The sequence below is a fragment of the Somniosus microcephalus genome, chromosome 12, assembly GCF_052327205.1.
Source record: "Somniosus microcephalus isolate GS21.2 chromosome 12, FLI_Smic_1.0, whole genome shotgun sequence".
Lineage (NCBI taxonomy): Eukaryota > Metazoa > Chordata > Chondrichthyes > Squaliformes > Somniosidae > Somniosus > Somniosus microcephalus.
The window spans coordinates 81,945,563-81,967,679 of NC_140998.1; the positions used below are offsets into that span (position 1 = coordinate 81,945,563).

The window sequence follows — 22,117 nt, forward strand, 5'->3', positions numbered from 1 at the left end:
AATAGAAGTAAGAACCAGACTGACTATAGAAAGTTCAGAAGGGAAGTGAAAAAGTAAAGAGGGGCAAAGAGAGAGTATGAGAATAGACCGGCAGCGAACATAAAAGGGAATCCAAAAGTCTTCTACAGGCATATAAATAATAAACGGGCAGTAAGAGGAGGGGTGGGGCTGATTAGGGACCAAAAAGGAGACCTACACATGGAGACGTCAGTCTTTACCAAGGAAAAGATGCTGCTAAAGTCATAGTGAAAGAGGAGGTAGTTGAGATGCTGGATGGGATAAAAATTGATAAAGAGGAGGTACTAGAAAGGCTAGCTGCACTTAAAGTAGGTAAGTCACCAGGACCGGATGGGATGCATCCTAGGATGCTGAGGGAGGTAAGGGTGGAAACTGCGGAGGTACTGGCCGCAATCTTCCAATCCTCCTTGACGATTGCCTGATGACCGGAGAATTGTAAATGTTACACGATTGTTCAAAAGAGGATAAGAACATAAGAAATAGGAGCAGGAGTAGGCCATTCGGCCCTTCGAGCCTGCTCCGCCATTCAATGAGATCATGGCTGATCTTCTGCCTCAATTCCATTCACCGGCCTTATCGCCATATCCCTTGATGCACTTACTAGTCAGAAATCTATCGACTTCTGTTTTGAATATACCCAATGACTGAGCCTCCACAGCCCTCTGGGGCAGAGAATTCCAAAGATTCACCACCCGGTGTGTGAAGAGATTTCTTCTCATCTCAGTCCTGAATGGCCTACCCTTTATCCTGAGGCTGTGGCCCCTGCTTCTAGACTCGCCAGCCAAGGAAAGCATCCACCCTATCAAGCCCTATAATAATTGTGTGTGCTTCAATGAGATCCCCTCTCATTCTTCTGAATTCAAGAGAATACATGCCTGGTTTACTCAATCTCTTCTCATACGACAGTCCCGCCATCCCAGGAATCAATCTCGTGAACCTTCGTTACACTCCCTCTATGGCAAGTATATCCTTCCTTAGTTAAGGAGACCAAAATTGTACACAGTACTCCAGGTGTGGTCTCACCAAGGCCCTATATAATTGGAGTAGACTTCTTGTGGTAAACCACTGTTATACCTGTCTGTATGTGTATGTGTATTCCACTAGGTACAGGTCTGGACATGCCTCGGCTGACTCCTCCCACTATTCCAGGTATAAGTGACTACCTCCCAGTCCCTTAGTATTCTGGATAGGTCGACCACTCGAGACAAGACCTTCATTCTTTAGTTAATAAAAGCCTGGTTGTTACTCGCTCAACCTCAGTCTTTTGAGTAATTGATGGCGCATCAATTTTATTAACTAAATTTTTTATAATGGAGAAGATCCTCACACCAGCATGCCTGGACCTGGACAGTCGGGAAGCGGACGCTTCCACCAAGTTTGCTCACTGGCTCACGTGCTTAGAGACATTCCTGACTGCCTCCACTGCGGTCGTAACGGATGCGGACAAACTGTCTGTCCTGATCTCCAAGGTGAACCACCGAGTGTACTCAGTCATCCGGGACGCGACCTCGTACACAGCCGCCCTCCAGCTCCTCAAGACCCAGTACACGCACCCTGTGAACGAAGTATACGCCAGGCACCTTCTGGGGAGTCGCAAGCAACAACCTGGGGAATCGACTGAGGAATACCTCCAAGCACTGTCCGTGCTTGGCCGGGCCTGTGGGTATAAGGCGGTGACGCCCGCTAAGTACACGGAGGAACTGATCCGGGATGCCTTCGTAGCAGGCCACAGGTCCAACTACACCCGACAGCGACTGCTGGAGCAGAGTGACCTCACCCTCGACAAAGCCTCCGAAATCGCACTAACGCTGGACGCAGCCTACCTGGGCATGGAAGCCTACTCCTCTGCACCGTGGACGCTGCGGGGAACGACAACCTGGGACACGGTAGGACAGCCCCATAGCACCGTGCCACCCCAGCCACAGCCCAACAACGGCCCAACTACCGCAGCAGTGTCCCAAAGCCAGACAGCAGTATCCCAAGGCCAGAAATGCTACTTCTGTGGCCAGGCCAAACACCCCAGAGCGCGCTGCCCGGCGAAGAATGCGACCTGCTCAGGCTGCGGGAAAAAGGGACACTACACCAGCTTCTGCAAGGCCAAAGCCACCCCGAACGCCAGCAGCGCCGCGTGTGGGCCGTGCGAGCTGCCATCTTGGGCCCCCAACAGCGCCGCGTGTGGGCCGTGCGGGCCGCCATCTTGGGCCTCCCCAGCCATGTGCGAACCACCGCAGCAGCAGCCATCTTGGACAACTCCAGCCACATGGGAATCATGGACGCCGCTATCTTGGACACCAGCCGGGACGCAGCAGACCACCAACCACCCCCCCCATCTGATGCCCGCAGCGACACACCGACCCCTACGCTGGCCTCTGTTACGCTGGACCAAACGAGACCGCACCAACTAGCTCGGTCCAAAATGGACGTTAAGGTAAATGGCCATGCAATAAACTGCCTTTTTGACTCCGGGAGCACAGAGAGCTTCATCCACCCCGACACGGTGCGGCGTTGCTCTCTCCCAGTCCTGCCTGCGCACCAGCGGATTTCTATGGCCTCCGAGTCCCAGTCAGCGGACAGTGGCGGCTACTGCGTGGTGACACTAGTAGTAGACGGGACTGTGTTCAATAATTTTAAACTCCTGGTCCTGCCCGACCTCTGCGCTGCCGTCCTACTGGGGTTGGATTTCCAGTGCCACCTCAAAAGCGTTACGCTGGCGTACGGTGGCCCCCTCCCCCCACACTCAGTCTGCAGCCAGCAGCCTCCAAATTGCCCGCCGCGCACCAGATGCAACCCCCCCCCCACTGTTTGCTAACCTCACCCCCGACTGTAAGCCCATCGCCACAAAGAGCAGGCGATACAGTGCCGAGGACAGGGTTTTCATCAAAACCGAAGTGGAGCGGCTCCTGAAGGAGGGGATTATTGAGGGCAGCTCCAGCCCCTGGCGAGCCCAGGTTGTGGTCGTTAAGACCGGCGAGAAACAACGCCTGGTCATCGACTACAGCCAAACAATAAACCGCTACACCCTGCTGGACGCCTACCCACTCCCCCGTATAGCTGACATGGTAAACCAGATCGCGCAGTACCACGTCTTTTCGACCATTGACCTGAAATCAGCGTACCACCAGCTCCCCATCCGCCCTGAAGACCGCCAGTATACTGCTTTTGAGGCAAACGGCCGCCTCTATCACTTCCTTAGGGTTCCCTTCGGCGTTACCAACGGGGTCTCCGTCTTCCAAAGGGAGATGGACCGGATGGTCGATCAAAACGCGCTGCAGGCCACTTTCCCTTACCTAGACAATGTGGCCATCTGCGGCCATGACTTGCAGGACCATGACGCAAACCTCGAGAAATTCCTCCGCACCGCCCAACTCCTGAACCTGACATATAACAAGGAGAAGTGCATATTCCGCACAGACCGCCTCGCCATCCTTGGCTGTGTTGTGGAACACGGGGTCATCGGTCCCGACCCGGACCGGATGCGTCCCCTTATGGAACTCCCACTGCCCCACAGCTCTGAAGAGGTGCCTAGGGTTTTTTTCCTACTACGCTCAGTGGGTCCCCTACTATGCAGACAAAGCCCGTCCGCTGATCAAAACCACCTCTTTTCCCCTGATGGCAGAGGCCCGCTTGGCCTTCCACCGTATCAAGGAGGACATTGCCAAAGCCACCATGCACGCAGTGGACGAATCCATCCCCTTCCAGGTGGAAAGCGATGCGTCCGACTTCGCTCTGGCCGCCACCCTTAATCAGGCGGGGAGACCTGTGGCATTCTTCTCACGAACCCTCCAGGGCCCGGAGACCAGACACTCCGCGGTCGAGAAGGAGGCCCAGGCTATTGTGGAGGCTGTGTGTCATTGGAGGCACTACCTGGCCGGAAAACGATTGAACCAGCGTTCAGTTGCTTTTATGTTCAACAACAAGCAGAGGGGCAAAATCAAAAATGACAAGATCTTGAGGTGGAGAATCGAACTTTCCACCTACAATTACGAGATCTTGTACCGGCCTGGGAAGCTCAATGAACCCCCAGATGCCCTATCGCGTGGCACCTGCGCCAGCGCGCAGATTGATAGGCTGAGGGCCCTCCACAATGACCTCTGCCACCCGGGGGTCACCAGGTTCTTCCACTTCATCAAGGCCCGCAACCTGCCTTACTCCATCGAGGAGGTCAGGACCATGACCAAGAACTGCCAAGTCTGCGCTGAGTGCAAACCGCACTTTTATAGACCAGACAGAGCCCACCTGATAAAAGCCACTCGCCCTTTCGAACGCCTGAGCGTCGATTTTAAAGGGCCTCTCCCCTCCTCCGACCGCAATGTGTACTTCCTCAACATCATTGACGAGTACTCCCGTTTCCCGTTCGCTATCCCCTGCCCGGACATGACCAGTGCCACGGTCATTAAATCTCTGAACAGCCTCTTCACCCTGTTCGGTTTCCCCAGCTATATCCACAGCGACCGGGGCTCATCGTTTATGAGCGACGAACTCCGCCAGTACCTGCTCGCTAGGGGTATAGCCACAAGCAGGACCACCAGTTACAACCCCCGGGGGAACGGACAGGTGGAAAGAGAGAATGCAACAGTTTGGAAGGCCGCCCTACTAGCCTTAAAGTCTAGGGGCCTTCCGACCTCCCGCTGGCAGGAGGTGCTCCCCGATGCGCTCCACTCGATTCGGTCACTGCTCTGCACTGCCACCAATGCCACCCCTCACGAGAAAATGTTTGTCTTCCCAAGGAAGTCCACATCGGGGACATCGTTACCGCCATGGCTGACGTCCCCAGGGCCGGTACTACTGAGAAGACACGTGAGGGCCAATAAAACGGACCCCCTGGTCGAGAGGGTCGACCTCCTCCACGCCAACCCCCAGTACGCTTACATTGCGTACCCGGACGAGCGGGAGGACACAGTCTCCATACGAGACCTCGCACCCTCGGGGACCGCTGTAACCCACTACGACACAGTCTCCATACGAGACCTCGCACCCTCGGGGACCGCTGTAACCCACTACCACCACCCCCGCCCACGACCCGATATCCAACCCCAGCAGCCGGCTCGCCTTGGACCGTCACCCACGAGGACTACACTCCAGGGCCCCAGCCTACACGGGACGCGACGCCAGAAGCTCCACCACCCCTGCCGTCGCCATGTCGATCACAGCAGCAGACAAGACCTCCGGAGAGACTCCAATACACGAACTTTTAAATACACTTCACCCCGCCGGACTCATTTTTAAACAAGGGGTGAATGTGGTAAACCACTGTTATACCTGTCTGTATGTGTATGTGTATTCCACTAGGTACAGGTCTGGACATGCCTCGGCTGACTCCTCCCACTATTCCAGGTATACGTGACTACCTCCCAGTCCCTTAGTATTCTGGACGGGTCGACCACTCGAGACAAGACCTTCATTCTTTAGTTAATAAAAGCCTGGTTGTTACTCGCTTAACCTCAGTCTTTTGAGTAATTGATGGCGCATCACTTCTTTACTCCTGTACTCTCATATCCTCTTGTAATGAAGGCCAGCATACCATTTGCCTTCCTAATTTGCACCTGCACATTCACTTTCAGTGACACATGTGCAAGGACACCCAGGTCCCTTTGAGCATCTGCATTCCCCAATCTTTCACCATTTAGGAAATACTCTGCCTTTCTGTTTTTTCTACCAAAGTGGATAGCTTCACATTTATCCACATTATAATCCATCTGCCATGTTGTCGCTCACTCCCTGAGCCTGTCGAGATCCCCTTGAAGCCACTTCACATCCTCTTCACAACTGACACTGCCACCTAGCTTTGTGTCATTTGCAAATTTGAAAATGTTACATTTAGTCCCCTCACCAAAATCATTGATATAGATTGTGAATAGCTGGGGCCCAAGCACCGATCCTTGCGGTACCCCACTATTCACAGCCTGCCATCCTGAAAAAGACCCGGTTATCCCTACTCTTTGTTTTCTGTCTGTCAACCAATTCTCAATCCATGCTAGTATATTACCCCCAATTCCATGTGCCCTAATTTTGTTCACCAACCTCTTGTGTGGGACCTTATCGGAGGCCTTCTGAAAATCCAAATACGCCACATCTACCGGTTCCCCTTTGTCTACTCCACTAGTTACATCCTCAAAGTACTCCAATAGGTTTGTCAAACAGGACTTCCCTTTCATAAATCCATGTTGACTCTGCCCAATCTTACTATTAGTTTCTAAGTGCCCAGTTATTGCATCCTTTATAATAGATTCCAGCATTTTCCCAACTACTGATGTGAGGCTAACAGGTCTGTAGTTCCCCGTTTTCTCTCTCCCTCCTTTCTTAAATAGCGGGGTTACATTTGCTATCCTCCAATCTGCAGGAACCGTTCCAGAATCTATAGAATTTTGGAAGATGACAACCAATGCGTCCCCTATCCCAATGGCCACCTCTTTCAAAACCCTAGTCATAGAGTTATACAGCACAGAAAAGAGGCCCTTCGGCCCATCGTATCCACGCTGGCCATCAAGCCCTATCTAGTCTAATCCCATTTTCCAGCACTTGGTCCGTAGCCTTGTATGCTATGGCATTTCAAGTGCTCATCTAAATGCTTCTTGAATGTTGAGGGTTTCTGCCTCTATCACCCTTTCAGGCAGTGAGTTCCAGATTCCAACCACCCTCTGGGTGAAAAAGTTTTCCTCAAATCCCCTCTAAACCTCCTACCCCTTACCTTGAAACTATGCCCCCTGGTTATTGACCCCTCTACTAAAGGGGAAAAGTTCCTTTCTATCTACCCTATCTATGCCCCTCATAATTTTGTACACCTCAATCAGGTCCCCCCTCAGCCTTCTCTGCTCTAAGAAAAACAACCCCAGCCTGTCCAGTCTCTCTTCATAGCTGAAGTGCTCCAGCCCAGGTAACATCCTGATGAATCTCCTCTGCACCCTCTCCAATGCAATCACATCCTTCCTATAGCGTGGCGACCAGAACTGCACACAGTATTCCAGCTGTGGCCTAACTAGCGTTTTGTACAACTCCATCATAACCTCCCTGCTTTTATATTCTATGCCTCGGCTAATGAAGGCAAGTATCCCATATGCCTTTTTAACCACCTTATCTACCTGTCCTGCTGCCTTCAGGGATCTATGTGCATGCACACCAAGGTCCCTCTGTCCTATCTAAGGTCCTACCATTCACTGTGTATTCCCTTGCCTTGTTAGTCCTCCCAAAATGCATCACCTCACACTTTTCAGGGTTAAATTCCATTTGCCACTGTTCGGCCCATCTGACCAACCCGTCTATATCGTCCTGTAGCCTGAGGCTTCCCTCCTCGCTATTTACCACTCCACCAATTTTCGTGTCATCTGCGAACTTACTGATCATACCTCCTACATTCATATCTAAATCATTAATGTACACTACAAACAGCAAAGGACCCAGCACCGATCCCAGCAGTACATCACTGGACACAGGCTTCCAGTCACAAAAACAACCTTCGACCATCACCCTCTGCCTCCTGCCACCAAGTCAATTTTGGGTCCAATGTGCCAAACTGCCCTGGATCCCATGGGCTCTTACCTTCTTGACCAGTCTCCCATGCGGGACTTTTGTCAAAAGCCTTACTGAAGTCCATGTAGACATCAACTGCACTACCCTCATCCACGCACCTAGTCACCCCCTCGAAAAATTCAATCAAATTGGTTAGACATTATCTCCCCCTGACAAAGCTATGCTGACTATCCTTGATTAATCCTTGCCTCTCCAAGTGGAGACTAATTCTGTCCCTCAGAATTTTTTCCAATAATTTCCCTACCACTGATGTTAGGCTCACTGGCCTGTAATTCCCTGGTTTATCCCTACTACCCTTCTTGAATAATGGTACTACGTTAGCTGTCCTCCAGTCCTCTGGCACCTCCCCTGTGGCCAGAGAGGATCTGAACATTTCTGTCATAGCCCCTGCAATCTCCTTCCTTGCCTCACACAGCAGCCTGGGATACATCTCGTCTGAGCCTGGGGATTTATCCACTTTTAAGCCTGCTAAAACCGCTAGTACCTCCTCCCTCTCGATACTAATTTGTTCAAGAATATCACAATCCCCCTGCCTGATTGCTATGCCTACATCATCCTTCTCCATAGTGAACACAGATGCAAAATATTCATTTAAAACCTCACCCACATCTTCCGGCTCTACACACAGATTGCCACTTTGGCCCCTAATGGGCCCTACTCTTTCCCTGGTTATCCTCTTGCCCTTAATCTATATATATAAAGCGGCTCTTCTGTCTGTCCCGATGTCTGTCTGTCTGTCCGCCTGGTCTCGATACGTTTGGAAGTTACAGAGCGTACCGACGCGCGCGTCGCCTCAAAAGAAAGCTTGCGATTCCGGACCGGTCATCGGCGTATTTACGTTTCGGCCGGACAAAAATCCCGCCCGCGGTATCCCAAAAACGTTCAGCGTTCCGCTCATTAGCATCTCATTAGCGACCGTGTGACGTCGAGGTCTTCCGACAGTTGAGTGTCGAGTGACTCGACGATTGACCAATCCTACGCTTCAGTGACCTGACCGGTCAACCAATCGGTGCGTGTGTGGGCGGGCCTTATCCTTCTGAACCGAGGTGAGTGGCCGCCATCTTGATTTTCCACGATTTTTTCCCCCACACTTTTTGTGTGTTAGGGAACTAAGGTAAGTATTTCAATTATGTGTTAGGCAATTAATTAACAATTTATTTGAGTTTTATATTGTGTTTAGCAACCCCCCCCCCCCCTCCTCCTCACCCTCGCGCAGGGGGGACTCGGGGCCTGAAGCTGAAAAAATTTCTCTCTCTCTCTCTCTCTCTCTCTTTCTTCCCTCTCTCTCTCTCCTTCTCCTCTTCCCTCTCTCTCCTTCTCCTCTTCCCTCTCTCCTCTTCCCTCTCTCTCCCCTTCTCCTCTTCCCTCTCTGTCTCTCTCTACTTCCCCCTCTCAGGTGTCGCGGACGGAGCGCGGGCGCGCCGCCCGAAGTTTCCCGCTCGCTAACGGCCTTGCCGGCTCCTGCGGGCCGCTCGCACATGCGCCGCCCGCACTCACCGCGCATGCGCCGCCCACACTCACCGCGCATGCGCTGCCCGCCCGCCCGCAGCGGCCGTCCATCAGCCGCGCGATACGCGGGGGACCTCAGCAACGGCACCGGACCTCAGGCGCTAGGCAGGGGGAGGGGCCGGAGAGAGGGACAGAGGGGAGTGGGGGAGGAGGGGAGTAGGGGAGTGGGGGAGGGGAGGGGAGGAGAGGGGAAGGGAGGGAAGGGAGGGATAGGACAGGGAGAGGACATGACAGGGAGAGGGGGGACACACAGGGGCAGGGAGACCAAACGCCCCAAAATTGCCCTCGCAACGCGGGGCTCCCCAGCTAGTATTATATAATGCGGGGGAGTGTGAGGGAGAGGGGGGAGGGAGTTCTCTTCCCCCCCCAGTCGCTCTCCTTCCCCCCCAGTGTCGCTCTCCCTCCCCCCCAGTCGCTCTCTCTCTCTTCCCCCCCACTCGCTCTCTCTCTTCCCCCCCACTCGCTCTCTCTCTTCCCCCCCACTCGCTCTCTCTCTTCCCCCCCACTCGCTCTCTCTCTTCCCCCCCACTCGCTCTCTCTCTTCCCCCCCACTCGCTCTCTCTCTTCCCCCCCACTCGCTCTCTCTCTTCCCCCCCACTCGCTCTCTCTCTTCCCCCCCACTCGCTCTCTCTCTTCCCCCCCACTCGCTCTCTCTCTTCCCCCCCACTCGCTCTCTCTCTTCCCCCCCACTCGCTCTCTCTCTTCCCCCCCACTCGCTCTCTCTCTTCCCCCCCACTCGCTCTCTCTCTTCCCCCCCACTCGCTCTCTCTTCCCCCCCCACTCGCTCTCTCTTCCCCCCCCACTCGCTCTCTCTCTTCCCCCCCACTCGCTCTCTCTCTTCCCCCCCCACTCGCTCTCTCTTCCCCCCCACTCGCTCTCTCTCTTCCCCCCCACTCGCTCTCTCTCTTCCCCCCCACTCGCTCTCTCTCTTCCCCCCCACTCGCTCTCTCTCTTCCCCCCCACTCGCTCTCTCTCTTCCCCCCCACTCGCTCTCTCTCTTCCCCCCCACTCGCTCTCTCTCTTCCCCCCCACTCGCTCTCTCTCTTCCCCCCCACTCGCTCTCTCTCTTCCCCCCCACTCGCTCTCTCTTCCCCCCCACTCGCTCTCTCTCTTCCCCCCCACTCGCTCTCTCTCTTCCCCCCCACTCGCTCTCTCTTCCCCCCCACTCGCTCTCTCTCTTCCCCCCCACTCGCTCTCTCTCTTCCCCCCCACTCGCTCTCTCTCTTCCCCCCCACTCGCTCTCTCTCTTCACCCCCACTCGCTCTCTCTCTTCACCCCCACTCGCTCTCTCTCTTCCCCCCCACTCGCTCTCTCTCTTCCCCCCCACTCGCTCTCTCTCTTCCCCCCCACTCGCTCTCTCTCTTCCCCCCCACTCGCTCTCTCTCTTCCCCCCCACTCGCTCTCTCTCTTCCCCCCCACTCGCTCTCTCTCTTCCCCCCCACTCGCTCTCTCTTCCCCCCCACTCGCTCTCTCTTCCCCCCCACTCGCTCTCTCTTCCCCCCCACTCGCTCTCTCTTCCCCCCCACTCGCTCTCTCTTCCCCCCCACTCGCTCTCTCTTCCCCCCCACTCGCTCTCTCTTCCCCCCCACTCGCTCTCTCTTCCCCCCCACTCGCTCTCTCTCTTCCCCCCCACTCGCTCTCTCTCTTCCCCCCCGTCGCGCTCTCTCTCTTCCCCCCCGTCGCGCTCTCTCTTTCCCCCCCGCCCAGTCGCTCTCTCTCTCTCTGCCGCCCCCCCACCCCCCCAGTCGCTCTCTCTCTCTCTTCCGCCCCCCCAGTCGCTCTCTCTCTCTCTTCCGCCCCCCCACCCGCTCTCTCTCTCTCTTCCGCCCCCCCACCCCCCCCAGTCGCTCTCTCTCTCTCTTCCAACAACATGCCCTCGAAAAAGCCTCGGCACCGCCAGGCACCCCCAGCTAGTATACTTATAAAACACCTTGGGATTTTCCTTTATTTTGCCCGCCAGTGTTTTTTCATGCCCCCTCTTCACTCTCCTAATTTCTTTTTTAAGTACCCCCCTGCACTTTGTATACTCCTCTAGGGCTTCCACTGTTTTTAGTCCTTTGTATCTGCCAAAAGCCTCCCTTTTTTCCTAATCCATTCTTGTATATCCCTTGACATCCAGGGTTCCCTGGGCTTGTTGGTCCCACCCTTGACCTTTACGGGAACATGTTGGCGTTGTACTCTCTCTATTTCCTTTCTGAAAGACTCCCACTGCTCTGATGTGGATTTTCCTACAAGTAGCTGATCCCAGTCCACTTTGGCCAGATCCTGCCTTATCATATTAAAATCGGCCTTCCCCCAATTTAGAACCTTTATTTCCGGTCCATCTTTGTCCTTTTCCATGACTACCTTAAATTTCACCAAATTATGGTCACTGTCACCAAAATGCTCTCCTACTGACACTTCCACCACTTGCCCGGCTACATTCCCTAGAATTAGGTCCAGTACCGCCCCCTCTCTTGTAGGACTTTCCACATGCTGGCTCAAAAAGCTCTCCTGGATGCACTTTAAGAATTCCGCACCCTCCAAGCCTTTCACACGCTGACTATCCCAGTTAATATTGGGGAAGTTGAAATCCCCTGCTATTATTACCTTATTATTTCTGCACTTCTGAGATTTGCCTACATATCTGTTCCTTTATCTCCCCGACTGTTTGGGGGCCTATAGTACACTCCCAGCAAAGTGCTTGCCCCCTTTTTGTTTTTAAGTTCTACCCATATGGCCTCATTAGAGGAACCTGCTAAGATATCATCCCTCCTTACAGCAGTAATTGACTCCTTAATTAATATTGCGACACCCCCTCCTCTTTTACACCCCCCTCTGTCTCGCCTGAAGATTCTATACACCGGAATATTGAGCTGCCAGTCCTGCCCCTCCCTCAACCATGTCTCTGTGATAGCAACAATATCATACTCCCATGTGTTCATCAACACCTTCAATTCATCTGCCTTACTCGCAAGACTCCTTGCATTAAAATAAATGCCATCCAGCCTTGCCATATTCCCTTATGCAGTTACATATTTGGTCTGCCTTCCAGGCTAACTTGTTTTTTCCTGTATATTTGGCTGTGCATCACCCCCTACTATAGCTCCACTCTGTAGCCCACCCCACTGCCAAGTTAGTTAAAACCCCCCCCTACCCCTCCAACAGCACTAGCAAACCTCCCCGCAAGGATGTTGGTCCCGTTCCAATTCAGGTGCAACCCGTCTGACTTGTACAGGTCGCACCTTCCCCAGAAGCAGACCCAGTGATCCAGGAAACTAAAGCCCTCCCTCCTGCACCAACTCTTTAGCCACGCATTCATCTGCTCTATCCTCCTATTCCTATACTCACTAGCATGTGGCACCGGGAGTAATCCAGAGATTACAACCTTTGAGGTCCTGCTTTTTAATTTGCTGCCTAGCTCCCTAAATTCATGTTGCAGGACCTCATCCCCCTTTCTACCCATGTCGTTGGTACCAATGTGAACCACGACCTGACTGTTCGCTCTCCCCCTTCAGAATGCCCTGCAGCCGTTCAGTGACATCCTTGACCCTGGCAACAGGGAGGCAACATACCATCCTGGAGTCACGTCTGCGGCCACAGAAACGTCCATCTGTTCCCCTTACGATAGAATCCCCTATCTGTTGTTCTCCCACTCTTTTCCTCCCCTCCTGTGCAGCTGAGCCACTCGTAGTGCCACGGACTAGGCTCTTGCTGCTGAGAAACCATCTCCCCCAGTGTCCAAACGGAAAATCTGTTGGAGGGGGAGCTGGACCCAGGGGACTCCTGCACTACATTCCTAGTTCTTTTACTCTGTCTGGCGGTCACCCATTCCCTGTCTGCCTGTGCACTCTTTATCTGCGGTGTGACCACCTCGTTAAACGTGCTATCCACAAAGATCTCAGCTTCGCGGATGCTCCAGTGACTCCAGCCGCAGCTCCAGCTCCGAAACGCGGATTTCGAGTAGCTGCAGCTGGAGACAGTTCCTGCACATGTGATCGCCCTGGACACCTAAAGTGTCCCTGACTTCTCACATAGCACAGGAGGAGCACTCCACGCAGCCAAGCTGCCCTGCCATGTTCTACCCTTAATTTACTCCCTTTACTTCCTTTAAATTAAAGAATATTAAATACACCAGGGACCTTACTTCCCTTTAAACACTACTTACTCTAAACTAGTTACTTTACTTTAACTTCAACGACGGGACTGTAGAAATACGAGGGCAGTGGACCTGAAAGGAGTCGGCAGCACCGGAGCAGGCAGAGGATAATTCAGAGCAGCTGAAGGCAGTTAATTAGGGAAACTAGGCCTATAAAAACAGGCTTCGCAGTGCGATCTGCACCGTGCTAGTTGGGTGAGTGAGGAAGTTAGATGGGTGAGGAGTGGAAGGAGGAGCTCCCTTGCTTCGCCTTTGCTTTCCCTAACTTTCACTCTGTAGGATTTAGTTCTCACTTTACACCCAGGAAAGAGTCCAGTATGATTTGGACAGGTTGCGTGATTGGGCAGATGCATGGCAGATGCAGTATAATGTGGATAAATGCGAGGTTATCCACTTTGGTGGCAAAAACAGGAAGGCAGATTATTATCTGAACGGCAATAGATTGGGAGATGGGGAAGTGCATCGAGACCTGGGTGTCCTTGTGCACCAGTCGCTGAAGTTAGGCATGCAGGTGCAGCAGGCGGTTAAGAAGGCAAATGGTATGTTGGCATTTGCAGCGAGAGGGTTCGAGTACAGGAACAAGGATGTCTTGCTGCAGTTGTACAGGGCCTTGGTGAGACCACACCTTGAGTATTGTGGGCAGTTTTGGTTGCCTTATCTGAGGATGTTCTTGCCATGGAGGGAGTGCAGCGAAGATTCACCAGACTGATACCTGGGATGGCAGGAATGACATATGAGGAGAGATTGGGTCGATTGGGCTTATACTCGCTGGAGTTTAGAAGAATCAGAGGGGATCTCATTGAAACTTATAAAGTTCTAACAGGACTAAACAGACCAGATGCAGGAAGGATGATCCCGATGGCAGGGGAGTCCAGAACCAGGGGTCACAGTCTAAAGATAAGGGGTAATCCATTTAGGACTGAGATGAGGAGGAATTTCTTCACCCAGAGAGTGATGAACCTATGGAATTCTCTACCACAGAAGGCAGTAGAGGCCAATTCATTAAATATATTCAAGAAGGAGTTAGATATATTTCTTAAGGCTAAAGGGATCAAGGGATATGGGGAGAAAGCAGGGACAGGGTACCGAGTTTGGATGATCAGCCATGATCTCATTAAATGGCGGAGCAGGCTCGAGGGGCCGAATGGCCTACTCCTGCTCCTATCTTCTATGTTTCTATACTCACCAGGTCCTACTTACCAATCAGCTCCTTCCCTGGTTGTGAAGTCACTTTGCAGTTGTTGTTGTTTGACTGCTCCTGCTCTCTGACTCTTTCCTGGGTGTAAAGTGAGAACCAAATCCTACAGAGTGAAAATTAGGGAAAGCAAAGGCGAAGCAAGGGAGCTCCTCCTTCCACTCCTCACCCATCTAACTTCCTCACTCACCCAACTCTCAGCACTCTGTGCAGATCGCACTGCGAAGCCTGTTTTTATAGGCCTAGTTTCCCTCATTAACTGCCTTCAGCTGCTCTGAATTATCCTCTGCCTGCTCCGGTGCTGCCGACTCCTTTCAAGTCCGCTGTCCTCGGCCTCCCGCGCTCTTTATCCTCTGCCTTCTCCGGGGCTGCCTCCAGTTCGCAAGCGTCCCTGGGATCACGTGGGTCAGGCGAACCAATCAAAGAAGGGAATCCCCCCTTCGTACTTTTGACAGTTCTCTACGCACAGAACTGTCAAAGGTATGAATGGGGATCACATTTAAAAACACACTAAATGATTTTTTAAAAATTAATTACATAATTAAAATTAATAAAAATTCCATTTACTTTTTAAATTTATCAATTTTTTGAAAAAAAATTAAATGTTTTTACAGGGCTAAAAAGAAACTTACCTTTTTGAAGAGTATTTTTAATTTATAAATGATTATCAAATTTAATTTTTCTATTTTTCACCACTCTTAAGCTGGTAAAACCAGGCCTTACGCCTGCTTTTACCAGGCGTAAAAATTCGATGGCCTTTCAGGGGGCGGAAGTTGTGCAAAAAGCGCAACTCTCCACCCAGAGGCACTTTTCCCGGGCAGGCGGATGCGCTTCGCATGCCTGAAACCGGCACTTGCGAAGCTCCTACGGGTGTGTACACATCTCGTACGCACCCATGGGGGTCGGAAAATCCGGCCCATAAATGGCTTGGACTTGAGTGTACAGGGCACAATTTCAAAATTTGTAGATAACACAAATCTTGGAAGTATAGTGAACAGTGAGGAGGATAGTGATAGATTTCAAGAGGACACGGACAGGCTGGTGAAATGGGCGGACACGTGGCAGATAAAAGTTACCGCAGAATAGTGCCAAGTGATACATTTTGGTAGGTAGCGTGAGGAGAGGCAGTAACTAAAGGGTACAATTCTAAAGTGGGTGCAGGAACAGAGAGACCTAGGAGTATATGTACACAAATTATTGAAAATGGCAGGGAAGGTTGAGAAAGCGGTTAAAAAAGCATACGGGATCCTGGGCATCATCAATAGAGGCATAGAGTACAAAAGCAAGGAAGATATGAAGAACCTTTATAAAACACTGGTTCAGCCTCAACTGGAGTATTGTGTCCAATTCCTGAAACTATACTCCCAGTACTAGATTCCCCCACAAGGGGAATCATCCTCTCAGCATCTACCCTGTCAAGCCCCCTCAGAATCTTATATGTTTCAGTAAGATCGCCTCTCATTCTTCTAAACTCCATGAATATAGGCCCAACCTGCTCAACCTTTCCATCTCCGGAGTCAACCTCGTGAACCTTCGCTGAACAGCCTCCAATGCAAGTATATCCCTCCTTAAATAAGGTGCCCAAAACTGTATGCAGTACTCCAGGTGTGGTCTCACCAACACCCTGCCCTGTACAGGTGTAGCAAGACTTCCCTACTTTTATACTCCATCCCCCTAGCAATAAAGGCCAACATTCCATTTGCCTTCCTAATTATTTGCTGTACCTGCGTGCTAACCTCTTGTGTTTCATGTACGAGGACACCTCGATCCCTCTGTACCACAGCATTCTGTAGTCTCTCTCCATTTAAATCATATTTTGCTTTTCTGTTCTTCCAACCAAAGTGGATAACCTCACATTTTCCCACATTATACGCCATCTGCCAAATTTTTGCCCACTCACAACCTATCTGTATCCCTTTGCAGAGTTTGTGTCCTCCTCACAACTTGGCTTTCCCATCTATCTTTGCATTGTCAATTTGGCTACAGTAAACTCGGTCCCTTCATCCAAGTCATTAATATAGATTGTAAATAGTTGAGGCCCCAGCACTGATCCCTGTGGCACCCCACTAGTTACAGTTTGCCAACCTGAAAATGACCCATTTATCCAGACTCTGTTTTCTGTAAGTTAGCCAATCCTCTATCCATGCTAATATATTATTTTGTACTCAATACCTCTATTTATGAAGCCCAAGAACCCATATGCTTTGCAAACTATTCTCTCAATATGTCCTGCCACCTTCAAAGATCTATGCACATGAACCCCCCAGGTCCCTCTGTCCCTGCACACTCTTTAGAACTGTGACATTAAGTCTATATTGCCTCTCCCTATCCCTTCTGCCAAAATGCATCACCTCACACTTCTCTTTATTAAATTCCATCTGCCACTTGTCTGCCCATTCTGCTAGCCTATCTATGTCCTGTTGCAGTTGATTGGTATCCTCCTTACTGTTTGTCACACCTCCAAGTTAGGTATCATTGCCAAATTTTGAAATTTTACTCTGTATTCCAATATCCAAGTCATTTATATATATCAAAAAAAGCAGTGGCCCTAGCACTGACCCTTGGGGAACACCACTGTCTACCATCCTCCAGTCTGAAAAACAACCATTTGCCACGACTCACTGTTTTCTGTCCTTAAGCCAATTTCTTATCCAAGCTGACCCTCCTATTCCATGAGCCTCAATTTTGTTAAACAGCCTTTTATGTGGTACTTTGTCAAACGCTTTCTTAAAATCCACATAGACAACATCCACTGCATTCCCCTCATCAACCTGCTCTATTACTTCATCAAAACATTCAATTAGTCACACACAATCTGCCTTTTACAAATCCGTGCTGGGTCTCCTTAATTAACTTAAACCTCTCCAAGTGTCTGTTAATTTTTTCCCTGATTATTGTTTCTAAAATCTTACCTACCACTGATGTTAAACTGACCGGCCTGTAGTTACTAGGATTGTCCTTACACCCTTTCTTGAACAAGGGTGTCACATTTGCCACTTTCCAATCCTCTGGCACCTCCCCCATATCTAGGGAAGATTGGAAGATTATGGCAAGCCTTTCCGCTATCTCCACCCCCACTTCCCTTGGCAACCTAGGATGCAAGCCATCGGGACCAGGCGACTTATCCACTCTAAGCATACCCAGCCTTTCGAGTACATCTTGTCTATCAATTTTCACCCCACCATTACCTCTACCATCTCCGCTTCTACCGATATTTTGTCAGCATCCTCTTCCTCAGTAAACACCGATACAAAGTACTCATTAAGTATTCTAGCCTTGCCCTGCGCCTCTAAGCATATATCACCTTCTTTGTCCATAATAGGCCCCACCCTGCCTCTTATTACCTGCTTACTACTTACATGCCGGTAGAAGATTTTTGGGTTCCCTTTTATGTTAACTGCCATTCTATTCTCATATTCCCTCTTTGCCAGTGTTATTTTCCTTTTCACTTTCCCTCTCAACTTATTGTATTTGGCCTGGTTCTCACTTGAAGAAGTCACCTGACATGCATCATACACCCTCTTTTTTTGTTTCATCATATTCTCTATCACCCTCGTCATCCAAGGAGCACTGGCTTTGGTTCCCCTACCTTTCCCTCTTGTTGGAATGTACCTAGTCTGTACCTGAAACATCTCTTCCTTAAAGATCACCCATTGTTCCGTTACAGTTTTTCCTGTCAGTCTTTGGTTCCATTTAACCTGGCTAGATCCCTTCTCATCCCATTGAAGTTAGCCCTCTTCCAATTTAGTTCTGCTTTAGATTGTTGCTTGCTCTTCTCCATTACTAATCTAAACCTTATAGAAAAACATAGAAACTAGGAGCAGGAGTAGGCCATTCGGCCCTTCGAGCCTGCTCCGCCATTCAACGAGATCATGGCTGATCATCCAAACCCTAGCACCCGGTCCCTACACCGACAGCCATCCCACCCAAGCCCTATCCCCGTAACCCCACGTATTTAATCCCCCCCTAACACTAAGGGCCAATTTTTTTATCATGGCCAATCAACCTAACCCGCACATCTTTGGACTGTGGGAGGAAACCGGAGCACCCGGAGGAAACCCACGCAAACACGGGGAGAATGTGCAAACTCCACACAGACAGTCACCCGAGGCCGGATTTGAACCCGGGTCCCTGGCGCTGTGAGGCAACAGTGCTAACCACTATGCCACGATGATCACTCTTACCCAAGTGTTCTCCCACAAGCACTTGGTCCACTTGGCCCACCTCATTTCCCAGCACCAGATCCAGCAATGCCTCCTCCCTAGTTGGGCCAAGAACATACTGGTCAAGGAAGTTCTCCTGAACACATTTCAGAAATTCCTCCCCCTCCTTTCCCTTTACCCTAGCATTATCCCAATCGATATTTGGGTAATTAAAGTCCCCCAATATCATCACTCTATAGCTCTTGCATATCTCTGATTTCCCTGCAGATTTGCTCCTCTATATCTCTCACTATTTGGAGGCCTATAGAATACCCCAATAGTGTGATCATACCCTTTTGCTTCTTAACTCTAACCAAATGGATTCTGTCCTTGTACCCTCAAGGACATCCTCCGTTTACAACACTTCAGTGTCTTCCCTAATCAGTACTGCCACCCCACCTCCCTTTTTTCCTTCCCTATCTTTTCTGAACACCTTGTATCCGTGAATATTAAGCTCCCAGTCCTTACCATTTTTAAGCCACATTTCCATTATTGCCACTATACATCATATTCCCACGTGGCTAATTGCGCTTGTAGTTCACCAACTTTATTCACCACACTTTGTGCGTTTACATACATGCATTCTAAACCTGTCTTTGTATTTCTCGTAGTCCTTCTTAGTCTGCTCCTATCTAATATGGTACTACTTCCTTCTCTAGTACTATCCAACACGCTCCCTCCTTTATGCACCTTATTCCTCTTTTCTATATGCTGGTGCCAAACCCCCTGCCAATTTAGTTTAAACCCCCCCACCCCCGGCCAAACACACTAGTGAACCTCCCCACGAGGACATTGATCCCAGTCCTGTTGAGGTGCATCCCGTTCCTTTTGAATAGGTGCCTCCTGCCCCAGAGCTGGTCCCAATGGCCCAAGAATCTGAATCCCTCCCTCCTGCACTATGCCTCAAGCCACACATTGATCCTCCCTATCTTCCTATTTCCACTCTCACTGGCGCGTGGCACTGGGAGTAATCCAGAGAATACTACCTTTGAGTTCCTACTTTTTAACTTCCTCCCTAGCTCCAGAAAGTCTGACTGTAGGACCTCTATACCTGCCCTCTCTATGTTGTTGGTACCGACGTATACCACAATGTTTGGCTCACTTCCTTCCCCCTGCAGAATATTTTGCACCCTCTCCATGATGTCCTTTACCCTGGCACCAGGGAGGCAACACACCATGTGGGACTCATTGGTTTAATGTCTTATCTGAAAGATGGCACCACCAACAGTGCTGCACTCCTTCAGTATCATACTGAACTGTCAACATAAATAATGTGCTCAAGTCTTTGGAGTGGGACTTCAACTCACTACATTCTGACGGAGAGGTGAGAGTCCTACCACTGAATCAACGGTGACACCATTTGCCTACATAACAATGACTATCTTTCAAATTATGTTATGTGCTGCGGGACATTTCAGAGAGGCATGATAAAATGCTAAATGCAAGTCTTTCTTGTACTGTAAATCAAAATATTTACCCTAAACATTACTTGAAGCATATAATCCTTTGTGAATCCTGTAGCAACCAAGCATAATCACTTTGTACAAAAAAAATTATAAAGGGTCTAATCAAATTATGAAACCCAAATTATAATCTGCCATATGCTTTTAACAAGATAGATGGGAATGATTACGAAGATATAATCTCAAACGGGTTAACATATTCAGTGAAACGCTCTATCAAAACAGAGGAGGGTGGTGTGGTCAAATATTGATCCAGCATTCCCTTTTGGGTACTAACTGACCCTCTATGCATTTCCAACAGTTTCTATTTGTATGTTTCAGTGTCCAATAATTTTGCTTTTCATGATCTGAGGGATTTTATAGCTGGTATATAAATCAGAAGAATCAAAACCATAAAATGAGTTCTATATATTCACAATATGCTCTACAGTTCATCGGTTTTATTTTATTTCTCGTTGAGTCTTTTCCTCCTCCACAAGAGTCAACAATGGACACAGTTGATGCCTAATTATGTCCACACCAGAGAAGTGCTTCAAGAAACTAGGCTATTGACGGAATTGGGGGGAAAGGTGGAGAAAGAGGGTTTTCATGGCCCCCATTTTCCCCACAATTGCTGCCCGACAGAGATAAGGGGCCAATATTTATTCTGTTATAAATATTTGTGCAATACATATTCGGTCTTTTTTTCCCCGCTGGGAAACCTGACCGTGACTTCGCGCTGCCTTAGCCAGCGCCTCTCGGACTCTTGTCCAAACTTTGCACGGAACTTGCGTGTGGCCTGTAACCGGTGGGCCGCCTGCTTTTCTTGTCGGCACAGTTAAGGTTATCGTTTTTATTGCTGGGGTAAAAAAAAACACACACACAATACCTCTCGCAGTTTCTGCTGTCGAAGTAAACGAAATCTCCGGCCAGGATACATTTAGCGCAGGTGAGACGCCTTCTGGCGGTGTTGCAGAGCGGGCAGCGCTCCACCGCCACGTACAAACCCTCAGCATCGTCCACCGAGTCGAGCAGCGGCGGCTGGTCGCGTGTATGTCCGGCTGCCCCCCTGTCCGCGGGAGACGCCATACTGCGACCGCGCGGCCCCGTCAGGTGGTTTTGTTTTACTCGGCTGCATTGTGGGTACGGGGAGTTGGTGTGACGTGACGGTCCCCAAGAGACCGTCCACCAATTACCACCGGCCCACAAAAGCGAACAAAGTGTTTGGGAATAACAGAAAATGCCGGAAACACTCCGCAGGTCAGGCCGCATGCGCGGGGAGAGAAACGTGGGAGGTGGGCCAGAACATATTTCTCCCCCACCCACCCTTAACATGTATAATACCTAAGTTACTTTGTCCACAGTGCTAAGGGCTGTTGTAGAAAAAGCCATAGTCCATGTCCTCAAACATGGGTAATTTTTTCTGTTCCACGATAGTAACAGCCTTAGTGTCAAATGAGTAATCACACGTAGTTTTTGAAATGTAAAATTTACTAGTTTTGAAGAGTACAGAGACCAGGTACAAAACAAAATTAGGAGGTTAAAAGTGGAACCTGAAATAAAAACCAAAATGCTGGAATTACACAACAGGTAGATTGGCATCTGAAAAGATTATTTATGGGGAGGAGTACACCCACCTTAAATGATTGAAATACATACCTACACTTTAAAAAATAAAAACTCCAAACATAAAGACTTGCATTTATATAGCACCTTTCACGGCCACCGGACATCCCAAAGTGCTTGACAACCAATTAAGTACTTTACAACAGTGACTACACTTCAAAATGTAGAAAATGCGACGGCCTATTTGCACTCAGCAAGCTCCCACAAACAGCAATGTGATAATGACCAGATAATCTATTTTAGTGATGTTGATTGAGGGACAAATACTGGCAGGACACTAGGGATAACACCCCTGCTCTTCTTCGCAATAATGCCATGGGATCTTTTACATTCACCTGCGAGAGTAGACGGGGCCTCGGTTTAACATTTCATCCGAAAGATGGCACCTCCCAGCAGTGCAGCACTGCCTCAGTACTGGGAGCGTCAGCCTAGGTTTTTGTGCTCCAGTCTCGAGTGGGAC

General features: G+C 50.2%; 1 protein-coding gene across 1 annotated transcript in view; it reads right to left on the reverse strand.

Moving 5' to 3' along the window:
* The window catches only part of atg14 (autophagy related 14), a 56,017-nt gene extending 34,784 nt beyond the window's left edge, over nucleotides 1-21,233 (reverse strand). Inside the window, exon 1 of the mRNA XM_086003237.1 lies at nucleotides 20,921-21,233. Coding sequence (XP_085859363.1) covers nucleotides 20,921-21,120 — 200 coding nt within the window. The 5' untranslated portion in view covers nucleotides 21,121-21,233. The remainder of the gene's footprint in view (nucleotides 1-20,920) is intronic.
* Between the last annotated feature and the right edge of the window lie 884 nt (nucleotides 21,234-22,117).